The sequence below is a fragment of the Trachurus japonicus genome, chromosome 17, assembly GCF_045865225.1.
Source record: "Trachurus japonicus isolate A0001 chromosome 17, Traja_1.0".
Lineage (NCBI taxonomy): Eukaryota > Metazoa > Chordata > Actinopteri > Carangiformes > Carangidae > Trachurus > Trachurus japonicus.
Genome location: NC_140923.1, coordinates 27,804,562 through 27,819,578, shown reverse-complemented (window position 1 = coordinate 27,819,578; position 15,017 = coordinate 27,804,562). Strand labels below are relative to the sequence as shown.

General features: G+C 44.1%; 1 protein-coding gene across 1 annotated transcript; it reads right to left on the bottom strand.

Moving 5' to 3' along the window:
- Positions 1 to 370: 370 nt before the first annotated feature.
- rnf2 (ring finger protein 2) lies at positions 371 to 13,058 on the bottom strand. Its single transcript, XM_085804711.1, has 8 exons — positions 12,966 to 13,058; positions 12,503 to 12,663; positions 5,244 to 5,326; positions 5,036 to 5,168; positions 4,845 to 4,944; positions 3,278 to 3,450; positions 2,819 to 3,008; positions 371 to 1,020 (listed from the first exon to the last, which is right to left on the bottom strand). The coding sequence occupies exons 1-8, from the start codon at positions 13,050 to 13,052 to the stop codon at positions 919 to 921; spliced, it is 1,029 nt and encodes a 342-aa protein (XP_085660837.1). The 5' UTR covers positions 13,053 to 13,058; the 3' UTR covers positions 371 to 918.
- Between the last annotated feature and the right edge of the window lie 1,959 nt (positions 13,059 to 15,017).

The window sequence follows — 15,017 nt, the reverse complement described above, 5'->3', positions numbered from 1 at the left end:
CGCGTTGCGTTCAGGGACAGTTTTTCAGCAAGCAGACTCTGTATTTACCCTGTATTTACCTCGAAAACGGCTCCATTTCGTAATGTTCCATTATTATCTCATAGCGTGGTGAATGTGCAGGTCACAACTTGTCCACGAAAGTGTTTTGGAGTTTTGGGATTTTGTATTTGATGAGTTTGATGAGGGAAACCAAGAAATTCCATTAGCCTCCATAGCGTAGCTCTGAGCACCTCGCCGCTCCGCTCCTCCGTTCTAAAAATAGCTTACACCGACAAATAAAGGTAACGAACCTACTGCTATGACTATAGCGATTATGGCAATGGGCCAATTTGCCAAAATGTTGAACTATCCCTTTAACAATGTGGTCCAAATTTTCAGAAGCTGGACACAGGGAGTTGGTCTCTAAAGCTCTGAATCAACCAGTGATGGATGCGTCTCACAGTGAGATCCAGGAACAGGAACTGGTCGGCCTTAGTCTGAGACAGACTGGGATCACACAGCAGAGAAGGGGCCTTTACTGAAGACAAATACAGTATAATACAATGTCTTTACTTGGACAACAGCACATTGCTAAATTCAGACTGAATGGACCCTGGTTTTCTGATATGGAGAGAATCTACACTGTTCACAGTCCATTATCTGAGATTGACCTGCTAGCTGCTGTACTGATCTGCTACCTCCTACTGAGAGAAAGATAGAAAGAGACACAGAAAGATACAGAGAATATAAAACAAGGGTTTTTTTTTTCTTTATACAAGAGTCCTTTTGAGGGTTTCACCATTCCCCTTAATCTCCTTCAGACACACACATTCCTCTCCTCTTGTTTCTGTGTGCGCAGGTGTAGCCGAGTCCGTCTGTTTACTTCTTACTGGTGACTGTGTGTGTGTTTGTGTGTATGCGTTGTGTGTTTTCATGTGTCTACTTGTGTTCTTTAGTGGGGGCAAAGTAGAGCTCCATGGGTTTGTTCACCTTCCAGTACTTTTCGCTGACCAGCTCCAGAGAGAAGGAACCATTCAGGACCTGTGGACAGAGTCGGATATTTGAGACATGCCTGGCTGTTCTTACACTCTTTTGTTGTCAAGTCTGTCATTCCAGTCCACCTTAAAGGGATAGTTCAACATTTTGGCAAATTGGCCCATTGCCATAATCTCTGTAGTCTAAAGAGTAGGTTTGTTACCTTTAATTCACCACGCTATGAGATAATAACGTTTTCGAGGTAAATTCATGCAAAACAGCTGATGTGCGTTGCCTTCAGGGACAGTTTTTCAGCCTCGAAATCAGCGCCATCTCATAGCGTGGTGAATGTGCAGGTCATAACTTGTCCACCAGAGCGTTTTGGAGTTGTTGGATTGTGTATTTGATGAGTTTGATGAGGGAAACCAAGAAATTCCATTAGCCTCCGTAGCGTAGCTCTGAGCAGCTCGCCACTCTGCTCCACCGTTCTAAAAATAGTTTACACCGACAATTAAAGGTGACGAACCTACTGCTATGACTATAGCGATTATGGCAATGGGCCAATTTTCCAAAATGTTGAACTATCCCTATACTTCACCCAAAATCGATAATTCATCAAAACTCTTTTGGAGTTCCGGGGGGGCGGGGGCGGATAGAGCTCACTTCTGAATCGTCCAAAACACAGACTATGAAACATCCAGATACCTCCATACAGCTCGTCCGTACTGACCCAAGTGTCGTGAAATGAAAATGTTGTTTGGAAAGAATTAATGTGATCTGTGTTTTTAGCCTTGTTGTAGTAGTAGCTCCCAGTGGCTGCGTGAGATTTGCTGCAAGATGTTCTTCCGTTTACATCATACATCCAGTGGTTTACAACGACGAACGAACATCTCGCAGCAAATCTCGCACATGCACACAAACATCAACAGAGCCACTGGGAGCTACTACTACAACAAGGAAACAAACAGAGAACACAGCCATTATATGAAAATCTGCAGCCAGCCGGAACTGCCCTGGAACTCCAAAAGCGTTTTGATAACTCCAAACCCTTCCTTGGGACGGTGAGTAGAAAATTGGTGAATTATCGATTTTGGGTGAAATATCCCTTTAAGGGAGACGTCTGTTTCAGCTGATGTGCAGACTGTTCCCTCCCTCTCCTTCTCTGCTAAAACCATGGCATTTCACAAACTCCAAGTTTTCTGTCAAGTTAAGTTTTGTAGAACAGCCCAGCTAGAAAACCACTCAACAACGTGTAAAAACATCTGTGGTGGATGAAGCCAGCCTCCACGCTCCACGCTCCAGGCTTTCTATTAGCAGATATCTCAGAAATTCATGATGCCGATGGTTCAGAGAACAGTAATCGCGATTCGACCTCTACTTTATGCAAATTTGGTCCGTCCAACGCAATGCAGCCGGCTCATGAAACTCAGTTCAAACCATCACACTAGGCAGTGTTGATCAAATATGAATCAAAATTCTGTTACAGCACTGCCCATTTTCCGCCTACAATGTTTTCAGAAACATACTTTAGTGTATTGTTTGGCTATAAAATGAGATCGTATGTGACCAGGCCGCCATGTTGAAATCGGCAGAGCAAAAATCAAGCTCCGCCCACTCGCTGGAGCGTTCAGTGATCTGTTGCGTCCAGATCCATTCTCGCCGGATTTGTTGCATCTCCACCATAAGGAGTGACATGGTTACATGCACACGCACACAGAGTAAAGAGACTGAGCTGCTAGCCATACATACAACAGTACCGTCGCCTCAGAGCGCGTGTGTGAGCTACTTCCATCAGTGGTTCTGTGTTTTCACAACCTCTTTGGGAGGCTGTGGGCTGTGTGTGTGACTGTGTGTGTGTACTCACAGTGAACTGGTTTCCAGCAGTGGGTATGTAGATGGTGTACTGTTTCTCTGAAGCTGCCTCCACGTTAACAGGACTGGCTTCAGCGTTTCTTCTCAGCTCCTCCAGAGCCAATCGGACAGCCAGGTATTTAGATAGGTGATCCACTGTAGCGTTGCCGGACGTCTTGATGTAGCGCGGGACAAACTCCACACTGCAGACACACACAACGGGTAAATAGGTAGACACAGTTGATGAGGACACAGAATGAGACATGAATGTGGTCAGACACTGATGTCAAGTTCAGGAGAGATTGAGAAATGCAACAACAATGCAAGACTTTGGTGTGTACTCTTAGTATTGCATCTCTGTGACCATATACATGCGAAAAAAAAGCTAAGCAACACACACACAGTCAAGAGATGGAAACCTCGAAAAAGTAGAAGTCAACTTTAAAGTGAAGCTGTGTTTGTGTGGCGCTACCTGTTGTGGCCGTCGTCCTTCTCCATCAGTGTGGGATGTGGCCTGAACACCAGCTCTATTTCACTTGCACCGCCGTCAATCACAGAATCCCCGCCCCCGTTCTCAGCAGCGTTGTCCATGTCCAGACCGCTGTCATCACTGGTCTTGGTGCGTTTAATGCTCGGACCTGCCTCCTGAGAACACACAGTAAAAACACATATTCAGTGAGTTGTTCCTAGGCTTGACGTTACAACCACTGCACTGCGCTGCAGCTGATTCCAGCTGTGTTAGTAAGTTGTGACACTCAGTTTGCTTGTTCTGTTGCAGCTCCCTCCTCTCTGGCATAAACCACAAGTCAGTCTGCTGCCTCTAGCTGCTTCAGAACGCAGCAGCTCGGCTTCTCTCCGGCTTTAACGCACAACATTACATCACCCTCCTCCTCCTCCATTCCCTTCACTGGCTCCCTGTCCAATTTAAAATTCATCCTTATTTTTTTCTGATCACCTTTAAAGGTCCAGTGTGTAAAATGGGGGGAAAACCATGCGTTCAGATTCTAGATCGCAGCGCTCACTTGCTCCTACTCACCCCTTCCGTCGGAAAATATACGGTGGCCTCTGAGGACAAAAAAACTTTATTTCATAGCGATTATACACTTATACAAATATATTCATGGGTAGCAGATTCAGATTCAGCCAATTAACCTTGACAATTATTACACACCAGACCTTTAAAGCACACTGGAGCCTGCCATTTTGTAAACTCTGTTTATACAGTAAATCACCTTTTATAAACAGAGTGATTATTATCATGATCAGGTGGAAGAAGGAGCTAAAAGAACGTGAGTGTTAGAAATGTGTGATACATCAGTGTTTCCTCTACATTCATTTAGGAGTGGCGGGCCGCCATTCCTAAATCCTAGCCGCCGCTCCTTCAAATTTCTTTTTTTTTTTCATTGCACCCCCGCCGCATGTCTCCACCTCCAGCAGAGTCCTGCAGTGGGTCAGGTACTTGTGACTAATAAGGTAAACTAACTATCTTGCTCAGTATCTACTCTTTGGTTCTTTTTCTAACTCTGTTATCAAAGAACCAGGGATTATGTTAAGTAACCCAACGTTACTCCTCAGCGGGGGCGGGGGCGTCATATCACGGCGACTACTCTTGCTCTCTTCTTTCGATCCTCTCGTCAGCTGCTCCAAACAAACTCATCATTAACGGACCACAGTGTGGTTTTCCACACAGCAGTCTGAACTCAGGTGAAAGAATAACAACAGTCTCAGTAGCCTACAGATCAGTGGTCGCTGCTGCCGCTGTGTTTTTAAACTTAGCGGGTTTGATTCTCGTGTCGACGTCGCGTTCAAGTGCTAGTGGAAAAGCAAAAAAAGAAAAACGAGTAGAGTGTTGAGCTGAGTCGTGCTAGTGGAAAAGGGCCATAAATAATAACCCCCCAAAAGTGTCTCAATCCGCTGGGTTTCTCACTAAACAACGTTGACATGTTGTTGTTTTTTTTGGGTGGGGGTCGGGGGGGTCGCCGCCACTACTTAAAAAAATCCTTGCAGAAACACAGTACATGTAGTAAATGCCATCTCACCTGGTTGCTGTGGACAGAAGCGTTGCTACAGTGGGAGGAGTCTCCGTTGTCTTCAGCTCCGCTCCCGTTCTCCACTGTGTGTCTCTTACCACGCTGCAGTCTGCCGGCAGCAAAGACACATCGACTTGATTAGACTTTGAGTCTACATGGTTATGACTGCTGTGAGTGTGTGTGGAGGCCGGCCTGTGTACCTGGTCATAGCCTGTATCTTCAGTCCCTCCTCTATGCTGTGGGACAGGGCTTGCTGGTTGTTGTGTTTGCTGATGCGTGCCAACACTCTCTCCTGGTGGGCTTCGTACTCGTCGCGGCTGGGATATATCTTACCTGAAAATGACACACATGTGATGTGGCTGACCTGTGACAAACAGCTGATCAAGATTAAAACCCTTCTTTACTTACTAATCAGAGCGTCAAAGTTGGGGTCTGGGCGGAGTGACCTCTTAGACACCAGCTTCTTACGACAGGTGGGACACTCTTTGTTACTGCGGAGACATGGAGGACAGACAAACACTTCAACCAATGCAGATAAAACTATGTGAGTGCTGTATCTGAGTGGAAATATATGGAGCGCTGACAGAATTATTGAACTTTTTTTTTTTTTAATTGAAAAATTATCAGCAGGTACTCTAATTCATTATTTGTGTATTACTATAATACTAATATTACTGAATCGATATTGAAGCATTTAAATCAATATTGAATCAAATTGATATAGAATCAAATTGTGACCTAAAGAATCAAAATAAAATCGAATTGTGAGATTCTTAACAATACCCAGCCCTAATGTGTGGTAATTAAAGTTATTTTATCTCTTAAAAAAAAAAAGAAAAAAAAAAAAGTGAAAACTTCTGAAATTTTAATATTTATTTTTCTACAACAGCACAACTCCTCAGCCTTTAAGAGTATTTACGTTTTAGGGATGGGCAATGATTTTCAAATTATCAAATAGTCATTCAATGAAAAAAAAGTCAAATAGTTTACGGAACTATTGTCTTGATTGAAAAAATGTAAATGTCCCTTTTTACTGTTGCAGAAGGGGAAACATGGAGAGACTCCTACAACCATCAGAAAGATCTGTGTGGAACTCAAATAAAAAAACAACGTATTGACGAGATGAGACTTCATCCTTGTTTAGCTGTGCTCCCATTACCTGACTTAATTGAACGCAACGCAAAGGTGTGTTCAGGTACCGAAACGTGGTACCGCTGGACTTCACGTGAATCGATACTCGGTAGGAATACGGCTGATACCAATAAAAGTACCAAATTCGGTACCCATCCCTAGTGTGTGAAGTACTGGGACGAGAAGATACAAATAGCTTGATGTGATTTATTAAGTCCGGAAGTCTTTGACTGCATCTGAATTGAAGACCTTTAAAAAGGAGGTGCTAATCAGCCCAGCCCATTACACACAATGGGCAAGTTGGACAAGTTCCTATCTGCATTTCCTGGTGTCTGTATCTGTTTCTGTGTCCAGGTTTCAGGTGGTGTCCCTAAAGCCAGGGACACACCGAGCCGAGCGTCGGGCCTCGTCGGACGGCGTCGGGAGCTCGTCTGTTTGGTGTGTTCCTCTCCGTCGGGGAGCGTCGGGTCTTGTCGGGTCTCGTCGGGGCCGATTGAACATGCTCAGTCGGGACTCGTCGGCCGTCTGGAGAGTAGACTCGTCGGGTACTCTGATTGGCTGTGTGCTAGCTATGGCGATTCTGATTGGCGGTGCCCTAAGCGAATCAGCGCGGTGTGTGGGAGGGACGGAAGTGACCACAGTAAACAAACGGTGTCCTAGCCTGTCCTACAGTAAAAATGGTATATAAAATAAAAAGAGGAGTAAAGCAATATATTAAGCGGCAATATATATATATATATTTAAACATCAAAGATGTTCAATCAAACCCACATAGTTTGAAACAACGTTCAAAACACACACAGCTCACAACTAAGCATATAAAGCCCGCTAGCTTAATGCTAACGTGTAATGTAAAACACCATAGACGGGCTAACAGAAATTAGCATCGGCTATCGTCAATTCGCGGCAACCGAGCCACAGCAGTAAGCTGCTAAAAACTGTTTTAATTTCGGCTTTAGCGCTGTTAACGCGTGGCTGGTTAAATTGTTTTTGGGAGATTAGTTGGTCTCATTGATGAAATTAACTGTGGCAGTGGCATTAGTTTGTTTGAATGAAAAGTGAGCAGGGCTGAATTTGTCTGTATTTCTATGGGGGAGTCCTCGCCACTCAATCGCTCTGGTCGGCAGTCGGGGCAGTGTGTTTCACTTTTTCCTTTCTCCCGACGAGAGGCGACAGACTCGTCGGCCAAAGCCGTCGGCGTCGGGACGCGTCGGGAAGCGTCGTGGTGGTGTGTCAGGGGCTTAACCCTTTAAGGATGCCTCCTCTCCTCCCTCTCCAGGACCTGAGTGCTCAGCCCTGGGACTGGGATTGAGACCTCGCCGCTGCCTTCATCCCATCTTTGATCCCTTGCTCTCACCGGAGCATTTAGGGCCATCGGACCAGATACAGTGTTGAAGTGTCCAGCCTGAGCTCAGTGCCATACACAGCTCAACACTGGTCAGAGAGATCAGGGGTAGACAATAAGGGAAATTTGCCACAGGCCCTCTGGGCCAGTGGCTTTTGAAGATCACTGGCCCCACCATTCTAACCACTGGCCCAGGACAATAGGTATCGATCCCCATATTAACGAAAAACAACATATCCCAGCCAATTCCTGCGGTCTCGCCATCGAGGCTGGAACTTTCTGATACCATTACTAGTCAATTTCCAACATTCTTGATACTTATTCAATACCACGATCTTGTAGTTTCTTGAGATTTTGGGGGATTATTTTGTTATATGTATTTTAGTGATTATGTATGAGTTGGTATATTTGTGTTTAATTTTTGTATGTTGTTATTTATTTGAGTCTGATGTAAAGGATTTATATCCTGTATCAGATATTTTTCATTCAATTTCATTAAAGAAGGTCAAAAAAAGTGCTTTTAAATTCATCAGGCTACTTTATTTAATAAATAAATAACTGTTTCACATATTTAGCCTCCACTGTGGTTTAACAATGAAGTAAAAACAGAGTTAAAATGGTAAATATGCCTCAACACAAACATCAAGTTATGTAGTCATTACTTTTATCCTCCAAGTAGTTCAGTGATATAACTGTTGTTCTCATTCATTCACGTTTAGGCTGTTTCCACAGATTGGTGCAAAACTGACTCATTGTTTCATTTTCAGCTCAGTTTTGCGTTTACACACGTTTTTTTGTTGTTGTTATTATGGTCTAAATGTCACGTGACGTGCCACCGCTGTGGCGCACACCGAACAGCTGGCGCCCCAGCGCGAGCTCTGGCCCGTGTGTAACGTTCGCGTCGGTCCCGACAGGACTCGACCCGACGCGCTGAGGAGGAGGGAAGTTTCATGGTTAAGAAAAAGGTTTTTATCGGTTCTTGTGACGACCTTCTATCAGCAGCAGTGAGTGAGCTGGAGCTGCAGCTGCAGCTGCTTGCAGGTGGTGCTGACGTGCCAGGGCACAGCGCTGGCTGCGCACAGAAAGTAGATGTCTCTGTCGTTGATCGGGTCGGGATCTCTTAGCACTAATTACCGAGACGATTTGACAGTTATCATTTCAAACCACAGGAATTTAATGTGAAATTAGATTTATTTATTTACTTGTTATATTTTTTTCAAGGCATTATTTTCACTGGCCCCACCGGGCCAGTGTTTGGAGCGTTCTGGTGGCCCTGACGGTTTGAAAAGTACGTCCGGGCCACCGGGCCATTTATATTGTCGACCCCTGGAGATAAGCACTTTTTTTGTGTGCCATCTTCTCTGAACTTCATGTGTTGCTCTTCTTGTTTCACCAACTGTATTTAATTTCTCATGTAGCGTTCCTTCTATGCAGTAACTCAACCATATGTTTTTATGGCACTTCCTTGAATATCTTAACTCCATTGAATCTAATTTCATTTTGCACTTGTGGCCATTCGGTTTTCCATCCAAACTCTCAACTCCCTCATTTAAACACTGTTGTCATTACCACCAAGTGAACCACTCGCAAAAATATGCAGCGACCTACCAGGTAAAATGTTACTACGGACACGTAATTTAACACGCTTTACTCGGGATCTTAGTGAAACAGGCCCACTGTGTGTTTAGGGAAGTAACCAACACCATAATATGATGTCAGCCTCAGTACATGGAAGTCACATCTCTTGTTTGACTACTGTCTGTTTGTTTAAATTAAACTGGACACTGTACAATATCAGGAATCTACTTGAAAGATTGATTGACCAGACCTATGAAAACTGAGGCAGGATGACATGAAGACCTGCCCCTGGTCGAAGTCTGTTGCGTTCTGGAGTTGAAGTCAATAAAAACCAGACTATTGTGGATCTCAGTCTGAGGCTGAGAGACTAAATAAGGCTTATAGCCCAGGCTCAGGGCCTCTTGGTGGATCTCCTGTTGGACTGTTTGCCATTTGCGCTTAGTTCTTACCATGGCAGCCCAGGTTCGCATCCAGGCTGTGGCCTTTTGTTATGTGTACACTGAGGTTTACACCTAATGTAGAATTACTGTTAACACAAGGGCTGCCAGAATGAACTTCGCTATTCGAACAGAATTCAAATTATTTAAAAAAATGAGAACATTCAAAAGGTGGAAACTGATGTTCGAACGTGTACCGTCCACAACAACCAAATTAATGTGGTGTGTCGCGACATTCGGGGTAGTGGTTGTTGATAAAACAAACTATTTTGTTGTTGTTGTGCGACATAGAGCTGCAGCTTCAAATTTACGAGCAGAGTTTATTTGACTGGGGCGGTGGCCTACGTGTTCCCACACTACACATACATTCTTCTTTTTATATCGATCGATCCACAGCGTGCCGATCAGGGATCAACTGTGATCCGTTGCACCACTACTTATAATATTTTGATTTCCCTTCTTGAAATTTTATTTTGAGATGGTAAAACTTAAATGTGTTGCAAATCTGTTACATAACAGATTTGATTGGAATGCCCTTTAGTGGACATGGGACGTAATAATGAGCTGGTATGGGTGTATATAATGAGCTAAAAAAAGAGAGAATTGGAATATAATTTGAATATTTAACGTAAAAAGCGTTAGAAATTTGAATCTGATTTGGGGGGAAGACTGACAGCCCCAGTTTACATACTCTCAACAGCCTGAGAAGTCACCACAGCTGACAATGGCCCTCATTTATCAAACTTGCGCAGGATCTGGTGTAGATTCTGGTGTAAATACCAGTGTACCCCAAGTGTCACGTGTGATTTACTAAAAGTGTGTACGCTGCTGATTTCGGCGTAGAACCGGCGTGGTGGTGATAAATCCGGCGGCTGAAAATGAGCGTAATTTAAATGTCACGCCCCGATATATTCCTGCTTTAGAGGCGTCGCCCTGCCCCTTTTACGACATGGAGACACGGAAGACGGCCAAGAAGACGGACTTTACTGACGTTACCGCGTTGAACAGGGAGAGGGCGGCAACATTAAATATCTGCACATTGATAGATTGATAGATTTTGTGATTGATAAGCGTCATCCCGATGGATGGAGGCTGCAGACGCACGTGTCACCGACCACCTCAGGAAACCCAGCGATTTCATGAAATGCTCCTGCAGTTTACTAAACACAAGTGACTGAGGAGAAATCATATGGGCATATTACTGCTGCGAACGCGACTTTATGACCATCAGCACCGCTGGCATGGTTCGGCTGATGGAGGGATGTGAAACACCGGCCCGATGTCCCGCTGACAGGTCCCGGTGGCGGGGAAGAAAAAAAAAAACACTCCGCCGCGGAGATCAGCTGTATCTGGACAGGTAGCGGAGCCCCCCACCCCCGCAACCGGGGGCTCCAGTGTCCGGCAGAGAGAGAGACTGAGGAGCCGTCCGGTCATGCTCTGGTGCAGGAGATGTTGGAAGTTTGTGTGTGTGATCTAACCTAACAATAACAGGTCTGTCTGTCATTGACTGTTTCTGTTTACACAGCTGATTAACGAACATCTGTCACATCGTGGTTTTTAATTCATCTCAGTTGCTCAAAATAAAAGTCGAGTTAAATTTTCAACACGGACTTGGTTGTAGCGTTTCTTTTTTTTTTTTTTGGCTACTTTTTATCTTTTTATCAATATAAACAACAACAACATGTGATCCACATCGCTGCGTTATTAGACTATGGTTTAATAATCATTTTGACACAGCAGCACTCCTTCCTGCATGTTCTACGCTGGTTCCAAATGTGCGTACACCTGGTCAGAGCTGGCGTGAGATTTGTGCGTACCGTACGCTCACGCTCAGATTGATAAATGCCGATCCTTGCGGTGAATTTGGTGTACACCCATTTTTTTGGTGTACGCAAGTTTGATAAATGAGGGCCAATATGTCTAGTGTGCCTGAGAACAGGGCTTTAGTTAGAGGGTTGTAACTGCAGGGTTTCCGCTACATGTAATTGATCGTGGCGCACCGCCACGGCAAAATAAAAGCCGCCACACCTTCAGAATGATGATTTTTTTTTTTTTTTTTTAATGTTAAAACAATGTAAAGCAGGTTTTCCACTAGGGGTTGCACAGACTAGTCCCCTGCTCCACAATGACGTTTTGAGCTTGACGTCGACTAGTCGCTGATCATGTAACAGTAGGCTACAAGAGTAGCGGCTTGAAACAACAGCTGAGTGGCTGAATGAAAAAAATACGAGCGCCGTCAAGCTGGATAGAACAATCTCGTACCAGACAGGAAGTCGGGCACAGAAAAGGAGAGAGAATCCGGTCAATTTTCAAAATAAAATAAATGATGATTAAGTTTGCTTGTCCGTCTATAAATATTTATCAGTTGCGTCTGCACACAAGACACATCCATAGGCTACATACAGCGCTAGAGACAGACCTGTGTGTGTGGAAAACCGAGTAGCCTACAGACGGGTCGATGTTTGACCGGCGTGGAGAGAGAGAGCAGGAGAAACTGCTGCTTCCGCGGGCTGTGTGTCCGGGCTGCCGGCAATTAAAAAAAAAAAAAAAAAAACTCCGCTCATATCGACAGCTTTACGTCGCGCACAACAACAACAGCAACCAACCAGGAAAAACTAAAACTGTGAGTGAAACTGTGAGTGAGCAGGACTGTGATGGTGACGAGGCCTGTGTGTCGTTTTCCTCCCTAATTGTTTAATGAACAGTAGCTACAGTATTTTCTTTTGCACCTGTATATGTTACAAAAAAACAAACAGATTTACAGCTTGTTGTTTATAAAGCTGCTGTTCTGTGGACTCATTTCTGTGCGTGAGCTGTCAGTCAGTGAATACAGATTGGTCGCCGCGGTCGCTCCGGTCGCTTTTGGTGTGAACGCCCAGTAAGAGATGACAACATCAGTAACAGTCACTTTCAGGTATCTGTAATCAGCACATTCACAGTAGTTTTGAACTCTAATTTGTTCTTTAGCCTTGTCTTGTTTTTCCTTTGCCTGACTGTGGAGGCCACACCTGACACTCTGCCCTCCCTCCGAGCTCACCATCACTCATTCTGAACTACTCTATTAGACTCCCTCAATGAGGTGGGATGATCAGAAACCTGAAAGCCACCGCAGAAACATGGGGGTTGGGGTGACAGGGGTGGGGTTTCCTGGTTCCTACTGCGAGGTACAAACTCACCCAGATCTCAAAGCTGTGATGATACAGTCCGCGCAGAAGCGGTGCAGGCATTCTTTAGTCGTCATTGTGTTCTTCAGCATGTCCAGACAGATAGGACACATTAGTTCGCTGTGCAAGGACCTTGGTGACACCGCTATCTCCAGTCCATCTGTTATTGCTTCCTGTGTCGGTACGAAACAGATTGAGATCTCGTTTACTACACACTCATCTATCTGAAGCATCGTTCGGTGTCTTAATTTCACTTTTCATACAACAACCTAATACAAAGTGTTTTACAGAATAAAACCAAACAAGGTCCTTTATTTACACATGAACCAAGTGAACCACATGAACCTGAGTTAACACTGACGACAATGACAGTGTGATATAAAATAATAAATAATAAAATACAAAAACAGAACAAGTATTGAGCTGAGTAAAACCAGAAATACAAGTGATGCGCTCCTCTGAGGAACATACGTACCTGTGGAGTTCTCTGCAGCTCATACAGACTCAGCTCCCAGGTCTTACTGAGGGGTTGCACCCCGTTGGTCTGAACTGTCTGAGTCATCACTGCACTGCAACTGAAACACACAAAACACAGTCGTTTTTTTTCTTTCTAGGATGCATTGACACTTATGAATACAAAATTTTAGGCAAAATTAGGCAATTTGAAAGTGAAAGTTCCAAAGCTGTAGCACATGTGGTTGATTTGTTATGAATTTATTTTCAATGGTTTGAAATTTAGAGGCACGCTGTAACGCCACCATCAGGACTATTGATTGTGTTTCCAGTTGAGGACATCTGGCATTTTGATATATCATCATCATCACACTAGCCGGGGCCTGAACCCACAACCTCTGACACCAAGAAGCAGCCCCTAACTAACTGAGCTAATTGACTGGAATTGGGACCTGGTGTGTGGCTTCTCAAATAGACTCATGCCTTGTCCACACGAGCCCGGGTATTTTTGAAACCGTGAACATATGTTCCCGGTTGTATGTCCTGTCCACACGCAACCGTGCTTTTGGAACCCTGAAACCGTGGTTTTTTGAAACCGGAGTCCAGGGTGGGGTTTTGGGCCGGGGTTGGTTTCACCGGGTGCGTGTGGACACTGCAACCGTGATTGTTTTTCTCGTTTACGTCATAGCTGCACACGTGCTGATGTAAACACTGCCAGCTGCAGAGGTTGTTTGCAGCGGCAGGAGTTGACGTGAGCTCGCAAAAATGGAGGTGACCCTAGTGGATTTTTATCACTTTTTTTTTTACATCATCTAAATGCTATTTGTATAGTTTTTCGATGAGAAAAATATAACGAAACGGTCGTCAGGGCGATCCTCTTGTCAGCTCCAAACTCACCCTCAATCACAGACCACAGCTGGTTTTCCACACAGCATCATTAACAGTAACAAGTGACACTACAGATCAGCGGGGGTGTGTTTTTAAAATTACAGAACTACTACAGTAGCGCCGCAGTTTCTTATTCCCCACATTGTTTGATTGAGAGTTTTTCGGGATGATTTTCATGAATGAACAGGCAATGGCCTATGTCACTGTCAGACCGGGTACGACGGGAGGGGGGGGGGGTCGCATCATGCAGTGATAAAAAAGAGCCTATGCGGAGATGAGGAACGAGCCAAAAGCCGAAAATGTATTCGTGACGTCCGCGGTCGATATAAAGTGGATATGTTTCACTCATCCATGTTTTGACAGACAACACAACAGCCAGTGATAAGGAGTTGCGCCTCACCGACAGCTCAGCCAGCCAGGTGATGCACACAGCACAACAACACAGCGCAGCAACATGTGCAGGCTGCTGCAGCAGTGCACGTCAAAGGGACACCGCCGAACATAAAATAAATAGGCTACACGTAGTTTTGAAATTGTTTTTGCGCATGTTTTCATCCATAAAATGACCAAAAATGAACACTATAAGCGGATTTCTTGATAACGAATTATTTAAACAGCATTTGTATAGAAATGATTCCGTCCCAAGCCTTTTGATCCATAAGCGGTTTCCACTGTATTTTGATTGGTTAAAACAGCCTTCCACACGTGCGGATTTCACGGTTGCGTGTGTACGGAGTGTTTTTATTACACCACTGGTGTGGACGCGAAGCAAAACTCCGGTTTCAAAAATACCCGGGCTCGTGTGGACTAGGCCTCAGATGTCATAAATACTGTTATCTAAACAAAATTCTGATGTCAATGACGTATAAGGGTTTTCAACATCGCAGTTTTAAAATACAAAAAAAGAATATCTTTTGCAACTGTTCAAACATCAAGGATGTTGTGTATACAAAAATTAATGTTAAATTTTTTAATTTTTTAATTTTAGTGTTTTTTCATATAGATGAATTGCCCGTGGCCTTAAAAAATGTCATGTGGTGCGAGCATAATTTATCTGAAAATTAATACATTTTCTTAACATACTTAATTTTTTTTTAATATAAATTATCAGTAATATCAAGTACATAGAAACAAAGTGTTTGCATTTCATTTGAATTTTTGCAAATAATACTCTCATATTTAGCTC

What these genes read in the sequence shown, in the direction of transcription:
- rnf2 (XM_085804711.1), bottom strand. Translation starts at nt 13,052, where the DNA reads ATGACTCAGACAGTTCAGACCAACGGGGTGCAACCCCTCAGTAAGACC. An exon ending in AAGATACAGGCTATGACCAG is followed by an intron (nt 4,945 to 5,035) that starts GTACACAGGCCG and finishes TGCTGCCGGCAG; the next exon opens with ACTGCAGCGTGGTAAGAGAC. An exon ending in AAGGACGACGGCCACAACAG is followed by an intron (nt 3,009 to 3,277) that starts GTAGCGCCACAC and finishes GTGTGTCTGCAG; the next exon opens with TGTGGAGTTTGTCCCGCGCT.